The 19,226-nt window shown below is 37.5% G+C and overlaps 1 protein-coding gene across 7 annotated transcripts in view; it reads right to left on the bottom strand.

Annotated features, from left to right (window-relative positions):
* Nucleotides 1-19,226, bottom strand: part of ZNF93 (zinc finger protein 93) — a 34,711-nt gene that overhangs the window by 2,193 nt on the left and 13,292 nt on the right. For 6 of the 7 annotated variants that reach the window (XM_059888495.1, XM_059888494.1, XM_024994734.2 and 3 more), the window contains one exon: nt 6,490-8,595. The exons of the other annotated variant lie outside the window; for it this stretch is intronic. In XM_059888495.1, the coding sequence (XP_059744478.1) occupies nt 7,016-8,595 (1,580 nt within the window). In that variant the 3' untranslated portion in view covers nt 6,490-7,015. Of the gene's footprint in view, nt 1-6,489; nt 8,596-19,226 lie in introns of those variants that run through there. 7 annotated transcript variants of the gene reach the window in all.

Below are 19,226 nucleotides of genomic sequence, written 5' to 3'. Positions count from 1 at the left end.
GCAAGGGAGGAAGGGAAAGATACAGCCAACTAAATGCAGAGTTCCAAAGAATAGCAAGGAGAGCCAAGAAGCCCTGCTTCAATGAACAGTGCATAAAAATAGAGGAAAACAACAGAGGGGAAAGACTAGAGATCTCTTCAAGAAAACTGGAACTATCAAGGGAATATTTCACCCAAAGATGGGCACAATAAAGGACAGAAATGGTAGAGATCTAACAGAACTTTTTGATCTAATAGATCGAGATGAAAAGAATACATGGAAGAACTGTACAAAAAAGATCTTAATGAACTGGATAACTATGAGAGCCAGAGCCAGTATGTCACCCAAAGCCAGACATTCTGGGGTGTGAGGTCAGGAGTGCCTTAGGAACTGTGGTGCTGGAGAAGATTCCTGAGACTCCCTTGACCAGCAAGGAAACCAAACCAGTCAGTCTTATGGAAATCAACCCTGAATACTCATTTGAAAAACTGACGCTGAAGTTTCAGTATTTTGGTCACCTGATGTGAATAGCCAACACATTGGAAAAATCCCTGATGCTGGGAAAGATTGAGGGCAGAAGAAGAGGGCGTCAGAGGATGAGATGACTGGATGGCATCACTGATGTGACAGACATGAACTTGGGCAAATTTCAGGAAATGGTGAGGGACAGGGAGGCCTGGTGTGCTGCAGTCCATGGGGTCACAGAGTCGGACACAACTGGGCAACTAAATAACAGTAACAGGGCAACACTGGTCAGCATAAAAATTCAGTCAATATAACTATCTATTAAAGTGTGAAGAGAAAAAAATATTATTTCACTAAATACAGAAGATGAAAATGAAAAACTACTACTCCTATTTATGATTAAAAGAAACAGCACGTTGGGAATACAGGGGTATGTTTCTATTCTGATAACAAATATATACAAGAAATTAAAAGTAACATCATTAAATGGGCTTTCTTGGTGGCTCAAACGGTAAAGAGCCCACCACCAAGAGTAATGCAGGAGACTCAGGCTCAAGTCACTGGGTTGGGAAGATTCCCTAGGTTGGGGAGACTCCCTGGAGAACAGAATGGCTACTCACTCCAGTATTCTTGCCTGGCGGATTCCAAGGTTAGAGGAGTTTGGCAGGCTAAAGTCCATAGGGTTGCAAAGAGTTGGACACGACTGAGCGACTAACACTTTCACTACTTTTCAACATTGCACTGGTCTGTGCTATACAGTACTACCATATAAGAAGAAATTTTGATTTTAAATTAAATGTACTACAACTCAAAGAGAAAAATAAAATGGTCATTATTTACAAAAATTCAGACATAAATTGAAGAAAGTAGGGAAAACCAGTAGACCATTCAGGTATGACCTAAATCAAATCCCTTATGATTATACAGTGGAAGTGACAAACAGATTTAAGTGATCAGATCTGATAGAGTGCCTGAAGAACTATGGACAGAGGTTCATAACATTGTACTGGAGGCAGTGATGAAAACAATCCCAAAGAAAAAGAAATTCAAAAGGCAAAATGATTGTCCGAGAAGGCCTTACAAATAGCCGAGAAAAGAGAAGTGAAAGGCAAGGGAGAAAAGGAAAGATATACCCATCTGAATACCGAGTTTCAAAGAATAGAAAGGAAAGATATGAAAGCCTTCTTAAGTGAACAATGCAAAGAAATAGACGAAAACAATAGAATGGAAAAAAACTAGAGATCTTGTCAAGAAAATTAGAGATACCAAGGGAATATTTCATGCAAAGATGGGTACAACAAAGGACAGAAATGGTATGGACCTAACAGAAGCAGAAGATATTAAGAAGAGGTGGCAAGAATACACAGAAGAACTGTACAAAAAGAGTCTTAATGACCCAGAAAACCACAGTGGTGTGATTACTCACCTAGAGCCAGACATCCTTGAGTGTGAAGTCAAGTGAACCTTAGGAAGCATCACTACAAACAAAGCTAGTGGAGGTGATGGAATTCCAGCTGAGCTATTTCAAATCCTAAAATATGATGCCATTAAAAGTGCTGCACTCAGTATGTCATAAAACTTGAAAAACTCAGCCATGGCCACAGGACTGGAAAAGGTCAGTTTTTATTCCAATTGCAAAGAAAGGCAATGACAAAGAATGTTCAAACTACACAATCATGCACCATGTTCAAAGCAAAACTGCACTCATTTCACATGCTAGCAAGGTAATTCTCAAAATCCATCAAGGTAGGCTTCAGCAGTACATGAACCAAGAACTTTCAGATGTACAAGCTGGATTTAGAAAAGGCAGAGGAAGCAGAGATCAAATTGCCAACATCTGTTGGATCATAGAGAAAGCAAGGGAATCCCCCCAAATCTACTTCTGCTTCATTGATGAGACTAAAGCCTTTGACTGTGTGGATCACAAGAAACTATGGAAAATTCTTAAAGAGAATCTGGAATATCAGATCACCTTACCTGCCTCCTGAGAAATCTGTATACAGGTCAAAAGCAGTAGTTAGAACCAGACATGGAACAATGAACTGGTTCAAACTTGGGAAAGGAGTATGTCAAGGCTGTATATTGTCACCTTGCTTATTCAATCTACATGAAGAGTACATCATACTACATGCTGAGCTGGATGAAGCACAAGCTGGAATTAAGATTGCCAGAAGAAATATAAATAATCTCAGATACACAGGTGACACCCCCATAACGGCAGAAAGTGAAGAGAAACGAAAGAGCTTCCTGATGAAGGTGAAAGAGGAGAGTGAAAAAGCTGGCTTAAAACTCAACATTCAGAAAATGAAGATCCTGGTATCTGGTACCATCACTTCACGGCAAATAGATGGGGAAAAAATGGAAAGTGACAGATTTTATTGTCTTGGGCTCCAAAATCACTACAGATGGTGAGTGCGGCTATGAAATTAAAAGATGCTTGCTTCTTAGATGAAAAGCAGTGACTAACCTGGACAGCATATTAAAAAGCAGAGACATCCCTTTGCTGACAAAGGTCATCTAGTCAAAGCTATGGTTTTCCAGTAGCCATGTACAGATGTGAGTGGTGAACCATAATGAAGGCTGAGCGCTGAAGAATTGATGCTTTTGAACTGTGGTGTTAGAGAAGACTCTTGAGAGTCCCTTGGACATCAAGGATATCAAACCAGTCAATCCTAAAGGAAATCAACATTGAATATTCATTGGAAAGACTGATGGTAAAGCTACAGCTCCGATCCTTTGCAACTTGATGCGAAGAGCTGACTCATTGCAAAAGACCCTGATGCTATGAAAAGATTGAGGGCAGCAGGAAAAGGGGGTGACAGAAGATGAGATGGCTGGATAGAATCATCAACTCAATGGACAGGAGTTTAAGCAAACTCCAGGAAATAGTGCAGGACAGGGAAGCCTGGCATGCTGCAGTCCACATGGTCGTAAAGAGTCAGATACGACTGAGCGACTGAACAATTATGTTTGCAGAAAATTCCAAAGAACCTATAAACAAGCTACTAGAGAAAGTCAGTTTAGCAAGATTACTGGATATAAGGTCAATATATAAAAATCAATTGCATATTCATGTTCTAGTAATAAACAATTGGGAAATGAAGATTAAAAACTACTACTTACAGTAGTACAGTGAAGGCATCATGTCTCCTATGTTCTTTGCCATTACATGAACTTTTCCTCTGTGTTAATGTCATTCCATCTACTTCCACACACTCGTTGAACTCCTACAATTCTTTCCAGTTTCTGCTCAGGGTTAATCAGTCTTTCAAAGCATTTTTTCTTACCCTTTTAAGTACTTTTCAACTTTATAAGCAAATTCTCTTCTTAAAAAAATAAAATAAAAATTAACACAGATATCAAACATACAGAAGAAATAAAAGTGGAGCTTTCTCACTGAAACGAGTACAGAGTAAACTCAGAGTCATAACTTCCTAAAAAAAGCTCCTAAGCATAGACTGAAACTCAAGATTATTAAGTACCCAAAGATCTGAAAATTGCTACTATAGCCAACATCTTAAAAAGTGGAATCTTTCTCTGGCTTTATAGAAAATAAGATCAGCATATACAAATTCTTTCACTTCCAAGTCAAACAGAAACTTATTTGCATTCCTTTCTGCAGGCTTTTCTCTCCAGCCTAAGTTGAATTCTTCCACCTAAGCTCTTATTCTCTCATAATATCTCAGGAAAATCTGTTCCAGTGACCTCTTTAATTCACTAACATGTGCATACATTGCCTCAGTTATTAACACAGAAATATTGTCATTTTCTCCCACTGAAATACAAACTTTTTTCCCCTTTTTAACTTCCTGAAGTTCACATCTTCCATCTAACCTAGAATAATGTGGCTTCTGTTCACTCTGATTAACAGAAACTGTTCTTGCCAAGGTCCTCAACATGCTAGCTACTAATTCAAATTTACTCTTTTGTGTGATTTGTGGCACCCAGCACTACTGAGATCCAGTTCTCCTTTGGGCTCACTGACTTCACTCCTCCAGCTTTGTTACCTCTGGGGCTATTCCTTTTCATGTTATATTACTTTTCCTCCACCAGCTCCTTATTTGGTATTTTTGTGGGTTTTATCTATGACCCCTGCTCCCCATTCTAATCTATACACTATGCTGGACAAATTCACACATGATGGTTTTGAGTACGAATTATGTATTTTACTCTGAATTCTAGTCTTCTGGGTCTAGACTTCTAGGCTTGTCTGTTCAGCTGTCTTCAACCTTTTAAACTCAGTCTCTACACCTTATTGCTAGACCCACTTCCCTTATATAAAATCTTTCATTGGTATAAATTTCCGAATCAATTTCAAATGCTTTAGGATGGTAAGTAAGACTTTTGGTTCTGCCGTCTTCTCAAGCTTCAACCTGTCATTCTCACCACTTAACAGATATTCTATAAATGTGTCATGCTGTCACCCACCTTTATGTTTGCTTATGTGGCTCCCTCTCCTTGAAGTACTCATCTCACTCTCTGGAGAATTCTTATTATTCTTCCAAAACTAGGCTCAGACCTCACTGTCCCTAGTCCTTTCAGACTCCCTTGGTTAGGTCCATTCCTTCTTTATGCATCCAGAACAAAACCGTCTTTGTGTTCTATAACATAGTATCATTGTAACTTCTATTTCTCTGTGCAAACTACATTGTAATCTGCTTACTCATTTGTTATTCTCTTCAACTCCATCTTTTTGCCTGTCAAATCATGACTTCCCGAAGGCCTGTTCTTTTTCTTTTGTATGATTTCCAGTGCCTAGAATAATAGCTGACTCACACTTGGGGTTAAGCATTTACTGAGTAAACTGTTTTTTAAAGGTTTAGAAAAATTTCCCGTCTTTTATTTTCCTTTGGAGTCTGAGATTTTTAAAAACTAGAAAATCTTAAGTGGGGAAAACATGCTTTTATTTCATGAAATTGATTCATTTGTAAGACTGCCACAAGTTCTTAGGACTTCTGCAGCAAACTAAAAAAAAAATTAATAGCTTTAAAGTGATTAATCAAACTATATTTTTTCCTACTTAAATTAGCATGCTGTACAGAACAGAGCAAATACAGTTATATGATAAATATGACTTCAATGCAACAAAGAAAAATAATGCTGAAACAAAATTAGAAATTGTGTAAAAATTTTGAGACACTCTTAGGTGTAATTTCGAAGTAACAAGAAAAATAAAGGAGGAAGAGAAAGTTATGACCAACCTAGACAGCATATTGAAAAGCAGAGACATGACTTTGTCAACAAAGGTCCGTCTAGTCAAGGCTATGGTTTTTCCAGTAGTCATGTATGGATGTTAGAGTTGGACTATAAAGAAAGCTGAGCACCGAAGAACTGATGCTTTTGAACTGCGGTGTTGGAGAAGACTCTTGAGAGTCCCTTGGACTGCAAGGAGATCCAACCAGTCCATCCTAAAGGAAATCAGTCCTGAATATTTATTGCAAGGACTGATGCTGAAGCTAAAACTCCAATACTTTGGCCACCTGATTTGAAGAGCTGACTCATTTGAAAAGACCCTGGTGCTGGGAAAGATTGAGGGCAGGAGGAGAAGAAGGGGATGAGAGAGGATGAGATGGTTGGATGGCATCACTGACTCAATGGACATGGGTTTGGGTGAACTCTGGGAGTTGTTGATGGACAGGGAGGCCTGGCGTGCCTCCCTGTTCATGGGGTCGCAAAGAGTCGGACACGACTGAGCGACTGAACTGAACTGAACAGAGGGTGGGTTTTTTGGCCTCCTTTTTGATGAAAACCATGCACCAAGTTTGACAGAAATTTAGGAAAAGTTGCAGAGGCTGAGGTAGGTTGCAGTTTATTTTTATCTATTATTTGGTCCTTTGCTCTAAAAATGCATATATTTTAAGGTTTTTTTGCTATTAAACTGTTGTAACAGACATGGTATTAAGCTTATGCAATTGGTGTCTTTCTAATGATAAATCCAGCACCTTTACACCCAGATTTTTTCTGTTTACATGTTGCATATAGTGTATAACACTGTATAAAGAGACAGAAAAACCTCACATTTATCTTAGAAATGGCAAAAATCAGTATTTTCAATTGTGATTTATTTGTCTCAGGGTATTTTAAAAATTGACTAACAGGTATTAAAGTATTTCACATATTTATTACACAGTCAAAGCTTTTCCTTAAAATTAAATAACTGAGGACTAAATTAAAATTGAAGTTTTATCGTATTCATTACATAAGTCATTCTCAAGTGTGTATACAGTTGTCCCATACTATCTGTAGTGGACTGATTCCAGGACCCCCCACAGATACCAAAATCTGAGGATGATCAAGTCCCTTATGTAAAATGGCACAGAATTTGCATGTAACCTATGCACATCCTCTTATAAACTTTAAATCATCTCTAAATTACTTGAAATACCTAATACAGTGCAAGTGCTTATGAAAATAGTTGCCAGTGTGTGGCAAATTCAAATTTTGTTTTTTGGATATTTCTGAAAAGTTTTTTTTTTAGTATTTTAAATTTGCAGTTATTTGAACCAGTGGATGTGGAAAACCACAGATATGTGGGACCAATTTTATTCTAATGACCTTTGGTTTAAGGATTTCACACATGCAAATCTACTTTGAAGGGGTCCTCTTCAATGTGAATTTTATAATGGTTCGTAAGGGACGACCTCTGGCTGAAGAGTTTCCCACATGCATTACATTCATAGGGTTTTTCTCCAGTATGAATTCTTTGATGTGCAATAAGTGATGAGCTCTGCCTAAAAGTTTTCCCACATGTAATACACACAAAGGGTTTTTCTCCTGTATGAATCCTTTGATGTTGAAGAAGAGCTGCACTTTGCCCAAAAGATATCCCACATTCCAGACATCGATATGGTTTCTCTCCTGTGTGAATTCTGTGATGATTACTAAGGGATGAGTTACACCTGAATGTTTTCCCACACTCATTACATTTATAGGGTCTTTCTCCAGTGTGCATTCTCTGATGTTGAATGAGAGCCGAACTTTGTCTGAAGGCTTTCCCACACACTTTGCATTTACATGGTTTCTCTCCAGTATGAATTCGCTGATGAATAATGAGTGTCGAGTGGGAACTTAAGGCTTTGCCACACTCATTACAATTATACAGTTTCTCTCCAGTATGAATTATTCGATGTCTATTAAGTCGTGAAATAGAAGTGAAACCTTTTTCACATTCATTACATCTGTAAGGCTTTTCTCCAGTGTGAATTCTTTCATGTTGGATAAGAGACGCACTCTGACTGAAGGCTCTCCCACATTCACCACATTTAAAAGGCTTCTCTCCTGTGTGAATTCTCTGGTGGTAACGAAGGGATGAGCTAGACTTAAAGGTGTTGCCACACTCGTTACACAAATAGGACTTCTTTCTTGGATGAATTCTCTGACATCCAGGAAGGTTGCACGTGGATGCCTTCCTTCCTGGGTTATACTTGTGGGGATTGTCTTGAGCATGAATTTTTTGATGTATAAAAAGGGCAGACCTTCTGCCAAAGGATTTACCACATTCTTTACATTTGTAGGATTTTTCCACAGTATGTATTTTTACGTGTTTATAAAGGGATGCACTATGGCTGAAGGCTTTCCCACACTCTTTACATATATAGGGTTTCTCTCCAGTATGAGTTCTTTGATGTTGAATAAGAGCTGAACTTTGGTTGAAGGCTTTCAAACATTCATCACATTGAAATAATCTCTCTCCAGTATGGTTTTTCTGATGTTTACGAAGGGATGACTTGTGAATGAAGGCTTTTTCACATATGTTACATTTATGGCGTTTTTCTGCTGTCTTTATTTTCGATTGGTTAAGTACATTTGAATCCTGCCTTAAGCTATTTCTTTGTATTTCATATTTTGAAGGTGTTTTTTCTCTAGCAATCCTCTGTTGTTTAACAAACACTGATTTCAGGCTGAAATTTTGGCCGAAGTCATTATTTTTATGGCTTCTTTCTACAGTGAGGATTTTTGTATGGGTAACTGAAATTATTTGTAAACTTTCACTTTTGTCCTTCTGTTTCTTTATTCTGTCTTCATATATGCAGGGGTTTTCTGATATGAAATTCCACGGTTCATCCTTTTTGAGTGTTTTCCTTATTAGCCCCGAAAATGATGAGTCTTGAGTTTGAGTTGCCTTTGTGGTTTTAGGACTGCTCTTACATTCTGAAAAAAAAATAAAAAAAGGAAGTGCCAATGATTCACATGATTAGCTGAGACCGAATGTATAGAAGGAATAAATATTAATGATATCTAAATAAGGCCTCACTTTCTGGATAAAATAAAGCACTAGGAAGAGGAAAAATAGAAGTAACACTGTATATATAAAACAATAATGAATGAGAGATGATGTACTAGGGTGAATAAAATAAGGGATCTTCATTTAAAGAAGGTGAGCATATATACATGACCAGGAGAATGGAGAGAAGGGATCAGAAGAGAAATATGAACTGGGAAATGCAGTCTAGCACCCAAAGCATATGACAGGCTCATAGATTATCTCCATGACATCATTCTCATTTCTGTAATTATTTCTAATCTTGAATATCTTCCCTACTTTTCCTACATGTCAAACTTCTCTGTAGCCTTCAGATTCAGTTCCAATGTTAGCTCGTCTGTTACCCTTTCCTGACTCTGAGCCCAAACAATCTATTCCCCTTATTATACCACTTACCATAGTATCCCATAATATGTATTTAAGGGGAAAAAAAAAAGAGTATATCTAGAGAAAATGAGAAAGCCTGAAAAAAATTCATCACCATTAATAATAAACACATGCAGGAAAACAGGAATTGGGAGATACTTCCTCAACAAGGTAAAGTACATATACTTTAGTCCTAAAATCAGTATCTTATTTAATAAAGAAACTCTAGAGACATTTCCACCATGATTAAGAACAAGGCAAGGATACCAACTACCTTCACTTCTATTCAACATTGTACTAGATGTATTAACCAATACAAGTACACCAGCAAAGCCTTTTGGCTTTGTGTATAAAGAGGCATAAGGATGACTAAAGAGAAAATTAAACTACTTCTATTTGCTGATGCTATTAATGCTACATCTAAAATTAAACTTCAGAGAATCAACGATAAAACTTGATCAGTGACATAGCAGGATATAAAATTAACATACTAAAATCAATAATCTTCATTTATACAAAAATTTAGGGAAATAAATTCACAAGAAATATGAAAAACTTGTATCAGGAAAAATGTAAAAGTCTTGAATGACATTAAAGTATACCTGAACCAATAGCAAAACCTCTACTATTCATGGATAAAAAGATTAAATATTATAAAAATATAAAGATATTAAATTGCGTATGTGTGTGTGTGTGTGTGTATAGATACATCGATATTTTAAATCCTGCAGGATTTCTCAACTTTAGCTGATATTTTATGCTGGATAATTCTTTGTTTTTCAGTGATGGCCTGTGCAATAGTACCTACTCTTTTCACCACTCCTACCCTCTCTCAAGTTGTGACAATCAAAAATATTTCAAGACACTGAAGCACTGAAATGATAAAATCACCCCTGGTAGAGAACCAATGGTATGGATGAAATAAAAATGACAGTAAGTTAATAAATGCTGAAACTGGGTGATAGATACATAGGAATTCCTTATACTATTTTCTCTACTTACATATATGTTTAAACTTTTCTATAATAAAAGTAAAAATTACATTTTCTTTTACTTTCTGTTAATTTCTTGCAAGAGGATAGAGTAGGTTAATCCTTCCCCTCTTTTTACCATGTATAATCAGGGAGAAATTAGAAAATACTTATATTTGAATGAAAATGAAAGCACAACTTACTAAAATTTATGGGGTGTAGTGAAAACAGGAAGAAAATTTAAAGAAGTACTTAAAAACATAATTTACTACTTAAGGAACCAGAAAAAACAAACTCAACCCAAAGCTAGCAGAAGGGAGGAAATAACAAAGGCAAAAGCCTAGTCACATAAAATAGAAAAACAATAGAGAAAAATCAACAAATCCAAAATCAGTTATCTGAAAAGACCTAGAAAATTGATAAACCTTTAGTGAGACTAAAGAATAAAAGGGAAAAGACACACATTAGTAAAATCAGAAATGTGAGTGGTGACATTACCACAGATTAAAATAAAAAGGATTATAAGGAAAAACTATGGATAATTGTATGACAAAAAACTGGATAGCTTAGAAAATATGGACAAATTCATAGAAACACAAAATCTACCCAAACTGAATTATGAAGTAGAAAATCTGAACAGATATATATATCTAGAAAAGAAACTGAAAAGAAAAGAAATCAAAACCTCCCAATAATAATTATAAAAAACAGCTCTGTACCAGATGGCTTTACTGCCTACCAAACATTAAAGATCTAACACCACTCCTTTTGAAATGCTTCCAAAAAACCAGAGGCGGCAGCGATACTTTCTAACTTATTCTATGAAGCCATCATTGCCCTGATAATAAAACCAGACAAAAACCCTACAAGAAAAGAAAGCTAAAGACCAATATTCGTTACATATATTGATTTTAAAATCCTCAATAAAGTACTTGCAAAGAGAATTCAGCACATCAAAATGACTATACATCATGACCAAATGAAATTTATCCCTGGCATACAAGCATGATTTAACATATGAAAACCAACTGAAGCAACACATTCAGAATGAAGACACAAAACCACACAGTCATCTCAAGTGATGTAGAAAAATGTACCTAACAAAATTCAAAAGTCAACACTTTTTCATGATTAAAAAAAAGAAGAAGAAGAACAAAACTGGGACTAGAGGGAAACTACCCAACACAATAAACACTATCCTTAAAGAACCCACAATTAACACCATATTCAATGGCAAAAGACCATAATCTTTTCCTCTGAGATCAGGAACAAGATAAGGATGTCCACTTTTACCACTTCAACCCAGTATTGGAATTTCTAGCCAGAACAATCAGGCAAGAAAAATAAAGAGTATCTAAACTGGAAAGGAAGAGGTAAAATCATCTTAGTCACAGATGACATGCTCTTTTTAAAAATTTATTTTATTGAAGTACAGTTGACATATAATGGTGTGTTAATTTCTGCTGTACCACAGTAATTCAGTTATCAGATGGTAAAGAATCTGCCTGTAATGCAGGAGACCTAGGTTCAATCCCTGGGTTGGGAAAATCCCATGGAGGAGGGCATGGCAACCCACTCCAGTATTCTTGCCTGGAGAATTCCCATGGACAGAGGAGCCTGGCGGGTTACAGTCCATGGGGTCGCAAAGAGTCAGATACAACTGAACAATTAAGCACACAGCACATACATATATTGGGTTGACCAAAAAGTTCGTTCAAATGTTTCTGTAACACCTTATGGAAAAATCCAAATGACCTTTTTGGCCAACCCAATACATACATTCTTTTTCATATTCTTTTCCATTACTTATGGTTTACCGCAGGATATTGAATATAGTTCCTTGCGTTATACAGTAGGACTTTGTTGTTTGTCCACTCTATATAATAGTTTGCAATAGATGACATGATCTTATATACAGAAAATCTAAAGACTCAACAAAAAAACTGATAGAATACACAAACTCAGCAAAGTGGCAGGATAAAAAAATCTACACAAAATTAGTTTTGTTTTTATATTCTAACAATGAACAAGTCAAAACAGAAATAGAGAAAAGGATTTCATTTACTATAGCATCAAAAAGAATAAAATACTTAGGAATTAACTCTAAGGAAGTAAAAGATTTATACACTGGAAACTACACTGTATAAAGACGACAAAGGTACATGGAAAAACATCAAGTATTTATAGATTATAAGATTTAATATTGATAAGATGTTAATACTACCCAAAGTGATCTAGAGATTAAATGCAAGTCCTATCAAAATTCCAATGCCATTTTTGGGCAGAAATAGAAAAACCCATATTAAAATTTATATGAAATCTCAAGGGACCCTGAGAAGTCAAATAATTTTGAAAAAGAAGAACAAAGTTGGAATACTTCCCAATTTCAAAACTTATACAAAGTTACAGTATGGAAGCATCGTGGTACTGGCATAAAGGTACATATAGATCAATGGAATAGAACAGGAAGTCTGAAAACAAACCTTCGCATATAAGGGCAAAGGATTTTTGACAAGGGTGCCAAGACCATTCAATGGGGAAAAGACAGTCTTTTCAACAAATAGTGCTGGGAAAACTGGATATGCGTGTGCAAAAAAAAAAAAAAAAAAAAAATGGAGTTGGACCCTTTATGTGTGTAACACCATACACAAAATTTAACTCAAAATGAATATATGACTTAAATGTAAGACCTAAAACTATAAAATTCTTAGAAGAAAACACAGGGCAAAAGCCTCATGACTTTGGATTTACCATTGATTTCTAGAATAGAATACCAAAAACACAGGAAACAAAGGAAAAAATAGACAAATAATTGTACTTGATCAAGATTAAAAGCTTCTGGGTGAATTCCTGGCAGTCCAGTAGTTAGGACTTAGCACTCTCACTCCTGGGGTCTGGGTTCAATCCCTCGTTGGGGAACTAAGACTCCACAAGCTGAGCAGTGTGGCTAAAATAAACAAATAAAAGCTTCTGTACATCAAAGAAGACATCAGTAGAATACAAAGACTAGGAAAAATATTTTCTAATTATATATCTGATAAAGGGTTAATATTCAAAATATATTAAGTATTCCTATAACTCAACAATAAGAAAAAAAAAACAGTTTAATTCAAAAATGGGCAAAGGACTTGAACAGACATTTCTCTACAGAAGGTATACCAGTGGACTCTAATAAGCACATGAAAAGATGCTCAACATGTTAGGAAATAAAAATCCAAACTTTCACATTTATTATTATGGCTAACAAACATATATGCGTGTGTGTGTGTGTTTTAATTATATATACAGAGAGATGGAAAGTAACAAATGTTGGCAAGATGTGGAGAAATTGGAACCCTTCTGAATTGCATTGATGATCATGCACCGGCTAGGAGAAAGAAAGCTTTGACTCAGTCTCTTTAAAAATCTCTGATAATGCTTGAAACGTCAAAAATTCCAGTGTTCACTTGCCACCCCCATCATTCCAGTTTGGCTTTGAATGTAGCCACTTTACATGCCAACCTAAACACACAGTCATTCCCCCCTAAACTGACATATGGAGTCTGTTGAGCAGGTTGAATATGTCACACAATTAAGGAAATTTTGTGACCCATTCTGTGCCATTGAAATATGCTGCTAGTGGTGACCATTTTTCTAAAAGCAATCTCTGGAATGTCTCTCATAACTCAAAAACTCTGGCCAGTGATCTACCTTTAGAAAGCATCTGACTTCTGTGTATGAGAAGACGTGTGTTCCGTATCCATCTCACAGAGCTGTGCAAATGGTCATGAGTTAAGGGCATGTACTTTAATGTGGTTGATAATTTTAATCACATTCTGCAAAACGCTGTTAAGGTGACATTTTCCAGCTAGCCAGAATTTCTCTATGGAAAACACAGTGTGTAGACTCACATTCAGAAGTGACCTCTTTGACCCAAGTACATTACTTTGCCAACAAATGTCCATCTAGTCAAAGCTATGGATTTTCCAGTAGTCATGTATGGATGTGAGAATTGAACTATAAAGGAAACTGAGTGCTGAATAATTGATGCTTTTGAACAGTGGTGTTGGAGAAGACTCTTGAGAGTCCCTTGGACTGCAAGGAGATCAAACCAGTCAATCCTAAAGGAGATCAGTCTTGAATATTCATTGGAAGGACTGATGCTGAACCTGAAACTCCAATGCTTTGGCCACCTGATGTGAAGAACTGACTCATTGGAAAAGACCCTGATGCTGGGAAAAATTGAAGGAAGGAGGAGAAGGGGACGACAAAGGATGAGATGGTTGGATGGCATCACTGATTCGATGAACATGAGTTTAAGCAAGCTCCGGGAGTTGGTGATGGACAGGGAGGCCTGGCGTGCTGCAGTCCATGCGGTCGCAAAGAGGCAGACATGACTGACCGACTGAACTGAACTGAATGAAACCAGAAAGCCATCTAGTGGTTTTCTGACCATCTAATAATGGTCTAAAGACATTACTATGGCCTCTGTGCAGTCAAACCTTTCTGCTAAGGATAATCTGTATTTGCACCCCACACTCCCTGCCCCCAACCAGCCCCAGCAATAGCATCAACACCTCAGTTCCACACCAGATCAAGCATTAGATTCTCATAAAGAGTGAGCAACCCAGATCCCTCGCATGTACAGTTCACAGTAGCATTCACACTATTATAAGAATCTAATGCCACTGCTGATCTGACAAGAGTTAAGAGCTCAGTCATGGCAGCCACTCTGTCCATGCATATACAGACACAAAATGACCAATTCTGTTTTCCTGATATGAAATCATTCTTGAATAGTTCTGCAGCTGTGATGCTGGTTGCCAACAGAAGTGCACATATCCCCCTGCATATCCTCCTGAAAAACAGATTGCACAAAAACAGGCACTCAGTTGTCCTATTTTCAACATCAGTAGACTCATCAACCTGGACTGCGCACCACAGTGACTCATTAATCCTTTCTAACAATTGTGCCTCAATATCCTCTACTGTTTCATCCGTTTGTCTAGTTACAGTGCTAGCTGAAAGAGGAACACATGCCACCTTTTGAACTGCAGCCTCTCCTAAAGTTCATGACAAATGAACTTTAGCAGCAGACAGGATCAACTCTTCACCAGTAGTAAAGGACTTCTTACCTTTAGCAATGCAGTTAGCCCTAAGAATGATGCTCAGTGCAGACACATTTGAAGTGGTGGCCTTCAGTAATTGCTTCTGTTCTTCGTATTCACTTTCTTTTTTTCCCCCTTTGAAAAACTCCAGAGACTTGCATTTTATTGCAGGGTGCTTGGTCTTCCTGTGGTCAAGCAGTTTCGAAGGTTTCGAAACTTTGTTGGATAGCCAGTCATCACATATTATACAAAGTGGGCTTAGAGAATGTGAATCACCTGTTTCAAAAAACCTGTAATTTAAGTTGGACTCCTGGTATTCTATTTAACTTCTATTATTTATTTTTATTTTTGGCTGCTGGGTCTTCATTGCTGTGTGCAGGCTTTCTCTGGTTGTGGAGACTGCAGGCTTCTCATTGCAGTGGCTTCTCTTGGTGCAGAGCATTGGCTCTATAATGCAAGGGCTTCAGCAGTTGCAGCTCTTGGGTTCTGGAGCACAGGCTCAGCAGTTGTGGTGCAAATGTTTAGTTGCCCTGCAGCATGTGGGATCATCCTGGACCAGGGATCAAACCAGTGTCCCCTGCGTTGTAAGGTGAATTCTTAACCGCTGGACCACCAAGGAAGCCCCATTTTCTTTTAAATACAGCTTTATTTTTGTTGGCAGTCTTAAAGCCTTCTGCTGTCTCATTATTGTGTCTTTCCCCCTTTTCAAAGAAGCTCTCCAGTGATGTTTGTTTTTTACTTATTTTGGCAAGGGTTACTTTGTAGGTTTATCAAAACTGTGACTGAGACAAGTGTGCAACGAGGGAAAGAGATGTGGATAGAAGTGATAAATAAAATAATGGACAGGCCATGCGTGGACTAAAATAAGTGTAAGATCCTGATTTAAAGCCCACCACTAGATGCAGCTGTACAATTCATCAACTCACTTACCACTATAAAGCCTGCCACCAGATACATCTTAGTTGTCACTTGCCACTCACTGATAGGGTTTTGATATCAGTCTTCAAGCAATTGATTTATTATGGTCTCTGTGCAGTCAAACCTCTCTGCTAAGGATAATCTGTATTTGCACCCGCACCCCCAGCAAAAGCATCAACACCTCAGTTCCACATCAGATCAAGCATTAGATTCTCATAAAGAGTGAGCAGTCTAGATCCCTTGCACGTACAGTTCACAGTAGCATTCACACTATTATGAGAATCTAATGCCACAGCTGATCTGACGGGAGTTAAGAGCTCAGGTGGGAAATGCTATCGATGGGGAGGTGCTATAGATACAGATGAAACTTCCCTTGCTCTCCTGCTGCTCACTCCTGTCATGCAGCTTACCACTCACCTCCTGCTACCCGGACTCCTGCTCTGTAAGACACTAGGGATCCAGTAATGAAAAGAAGGGGTGGCAATGGGCCCCCTCCACTACTAGGAGTGACCGGATCCTCCTCCTCAGACTCTTGCTGTAGACTCACCACCTCACATATTGCATCCCTAGCATTGGTATGGCCTTTTCCCTCAGACTGAGAAAGATATAAAAATGCGTTTAAACATTAGAAATTTGAAGGAAACACTGAAAGATGGTGTATTTCAATGGTCATTAAAAAGAGCTAAAATGAAGAAGAGCAGCAGGTTATGTTTGATCTACAGCATGTCTGAAGTTCAGAAAAATCTTTCAAGTGCAATGTTCACATTACATTCTAAATGTATGGTTCTTTTAGTATTATTTTAACCAATACAATAAAACCTATTAACCATCAGAAAAAGAAAAAAAAGAAATGTTTTGTTTCCTCCAGGAGCCTAGTTTAACATGAGAAACAAATTAATTCAATGTGCAATCAATGCAAAATGTGATCACTTCTACAATGAAAATAAAAGATAGAAACAGAAGCAAATGTGTGCTTTAAAGAGTATCTAAACTATCCTTAGACAGTGGAGGATATAGGCAGGAAAGATGTTCAGGCAATAGTTACAGTTTCCTAGGATTTTAGGGGATTAGTAGTTTGCTAGTGGAAATTTAAAAACTGAATCTTCCCTTTTGTCAAAATGGAAAGATATGTGCTTTCCCACCCTTTTTCTTAGCATATTCTTTGAGAAAACTTTTATTTGTAAATCATTCCTCTATAGCTTTGATATGTATTTAAACTTGTAAAGCCTCTGCTAGCATTAGAAACCAGCACTAAAAATTCTTAAAAGCTTGGGAGCCATCTCTTTGAAATATAAACATCAAGAAATATCGTGATACTATCTTCCTGTTCTAGTGAAAGTTTAGCCTAGTGCCTAGTTCCAAACTGGCACCATCTGCTCATCATAGGATACTAGAAGTTTTCTTATCACTAGGACATATAGCCCAACTGCCTGGTGCATTTAGGATAAATACAAAAAAATGTATAGCTGTGCTGTCGTCAGTGCCCTTGAAAGTGGAAGTGTGAGTCGCTCAGTCATGTGGACTCTTTGTGACCCATGGACTGTAGTCTGCCAGGCTCCTTTGTCCATGGAATTTTCCAGGCAAAATTACTGGAGTGAGTTGCCATTCCCTTCTCCCGGGATGTTCCTAACCCAGGGATCAAACCCGGGTCTCCCACACTACCGGCAGATTCTTTACCATCTGAGCCACCAGGATGAAGACAAATGACAATTAACCTCAAGAACACGTATTCTCAAGAACGTGTAATTCTCAACTACGCTAAAAAAGGGTGGGTTTTTTTCTGTTTTGTGATCTCATCAGCAGGTTACCTATGCAGTCTAGTTTAATTCTTATTCAACAGTGACAATGTTTTCTGTCTTTTGGAGAGGTTTTTCTGGGTTGGCAGGAGATTTAACAAAACTTTCCCCATATTATATGAAGGGATAAGCATGAGGGTTGAAGGCAGAATCAGTATCTTTTTTTTTTTTTTTTAAACCCAAAATAGGCTTTTGGCCTTATTTTCTAAAGCATTCCCCTGATTTATCCAATAATCAGTCAGATTCAAAGTTATATCTTAACGAAAATGTGACTTTAATTGGCACTTTCACAAGGCTTCTTGTGAACCAGAGACTGAGAGAATTAAAATTGGTATGCTGGGAAGTACTGCACATTTGTGAACACCCTCTGTCTTACTGAAAAAAGAAATGCTGGTATATACAATGTTTTTGGCAATGTTAATTTAAATAACTTTTTATTATGGAAAAATTTCAATATATATGAAAGTAGAGAGAATTGTACAATGCTTCAAAACCCACCAACACTTCATATATAAGCTTCACTCCTCCTCCATCAGATGGGCTAAAGCAAATCCCAAACTCATCATCTCATCTGAAAATATTTCCAAACACATTTCTCAAAGGGCATTAAAAAAAAGCAAGAAAAAGCAAAACATCTCACAGCCAATGAAATTAACACTATTTACTAGTAGCATCTTATATACAGGCAGCATTTGAATTTCCCTATGTGAAAGCCTTTGACTGTGTGGATCACAACAAACTGTGGAAAATTCTGAAAGAGATGGGAATACCAGACCACCTGACCTGCCTCTTGAGAAATTTGTATGCAGGTCAGGAAGCAACAGTTAGGACTGGACATGGAACAACAGACTGGTTTCAAATAGGAAAAGGAGTACGTCAAGGCTGTATATTATCACCCCGTTTATTTAACTTCTATGCAGAGTACATCTTGAGAAATGCGGGGCTGGATGAAGCACAAGCTGGAATCAAGATTGCCGGGAGAAATATCAATAACCTCAGATATGTAGATGACACCACCCTTATAGCAGAAAGCGAAGAACTAAAGAGCCTCTTGATGAAAGTGAAAGAGGAGAGTGAAAAAGTTGCCTTAAAGCTCAACATTCAGAAAACTAAGATCATGGCATCCAGTCCCATCACTTCATGGCAAACAGATGGGGAAATAGTGGAAACAATGGCTGACTTTATTTTTTTGGCTCCAAAATCACTGCAGACGGTGACTGCAGCCATGAAATTAAAATATGCTTACTCCTTGGAAGGAAAGTTATGACCAACCTAGACAGCATACAAAAAGCAGAGACATTACTTTGCCAACAAAGGTCCATCTAGTCAAGGCTATGGTTTTCCAGTAGTCATGTATGGACATGAGGGTTAGACTATAAGG

This window comes from Bos taurus, chromosome 7, assembly GCF_002263795.3.
Source record: "Bos taurus isolate L1 Dominette 01449 registration number 42190680 breed Hereford chromosome 7, ARS-UCD2.0, whole genome shotgun sequence".
NCBI lineage: Eukaryota > Metazoa > Chordata > Mammalia > Artiodactyla > Bovidae > Bos > Bos taurus.
Note: the sequence above shows the minus strand (reverse complement) of the source record. Positions and strands in the feature narration are given on the sequence as shown.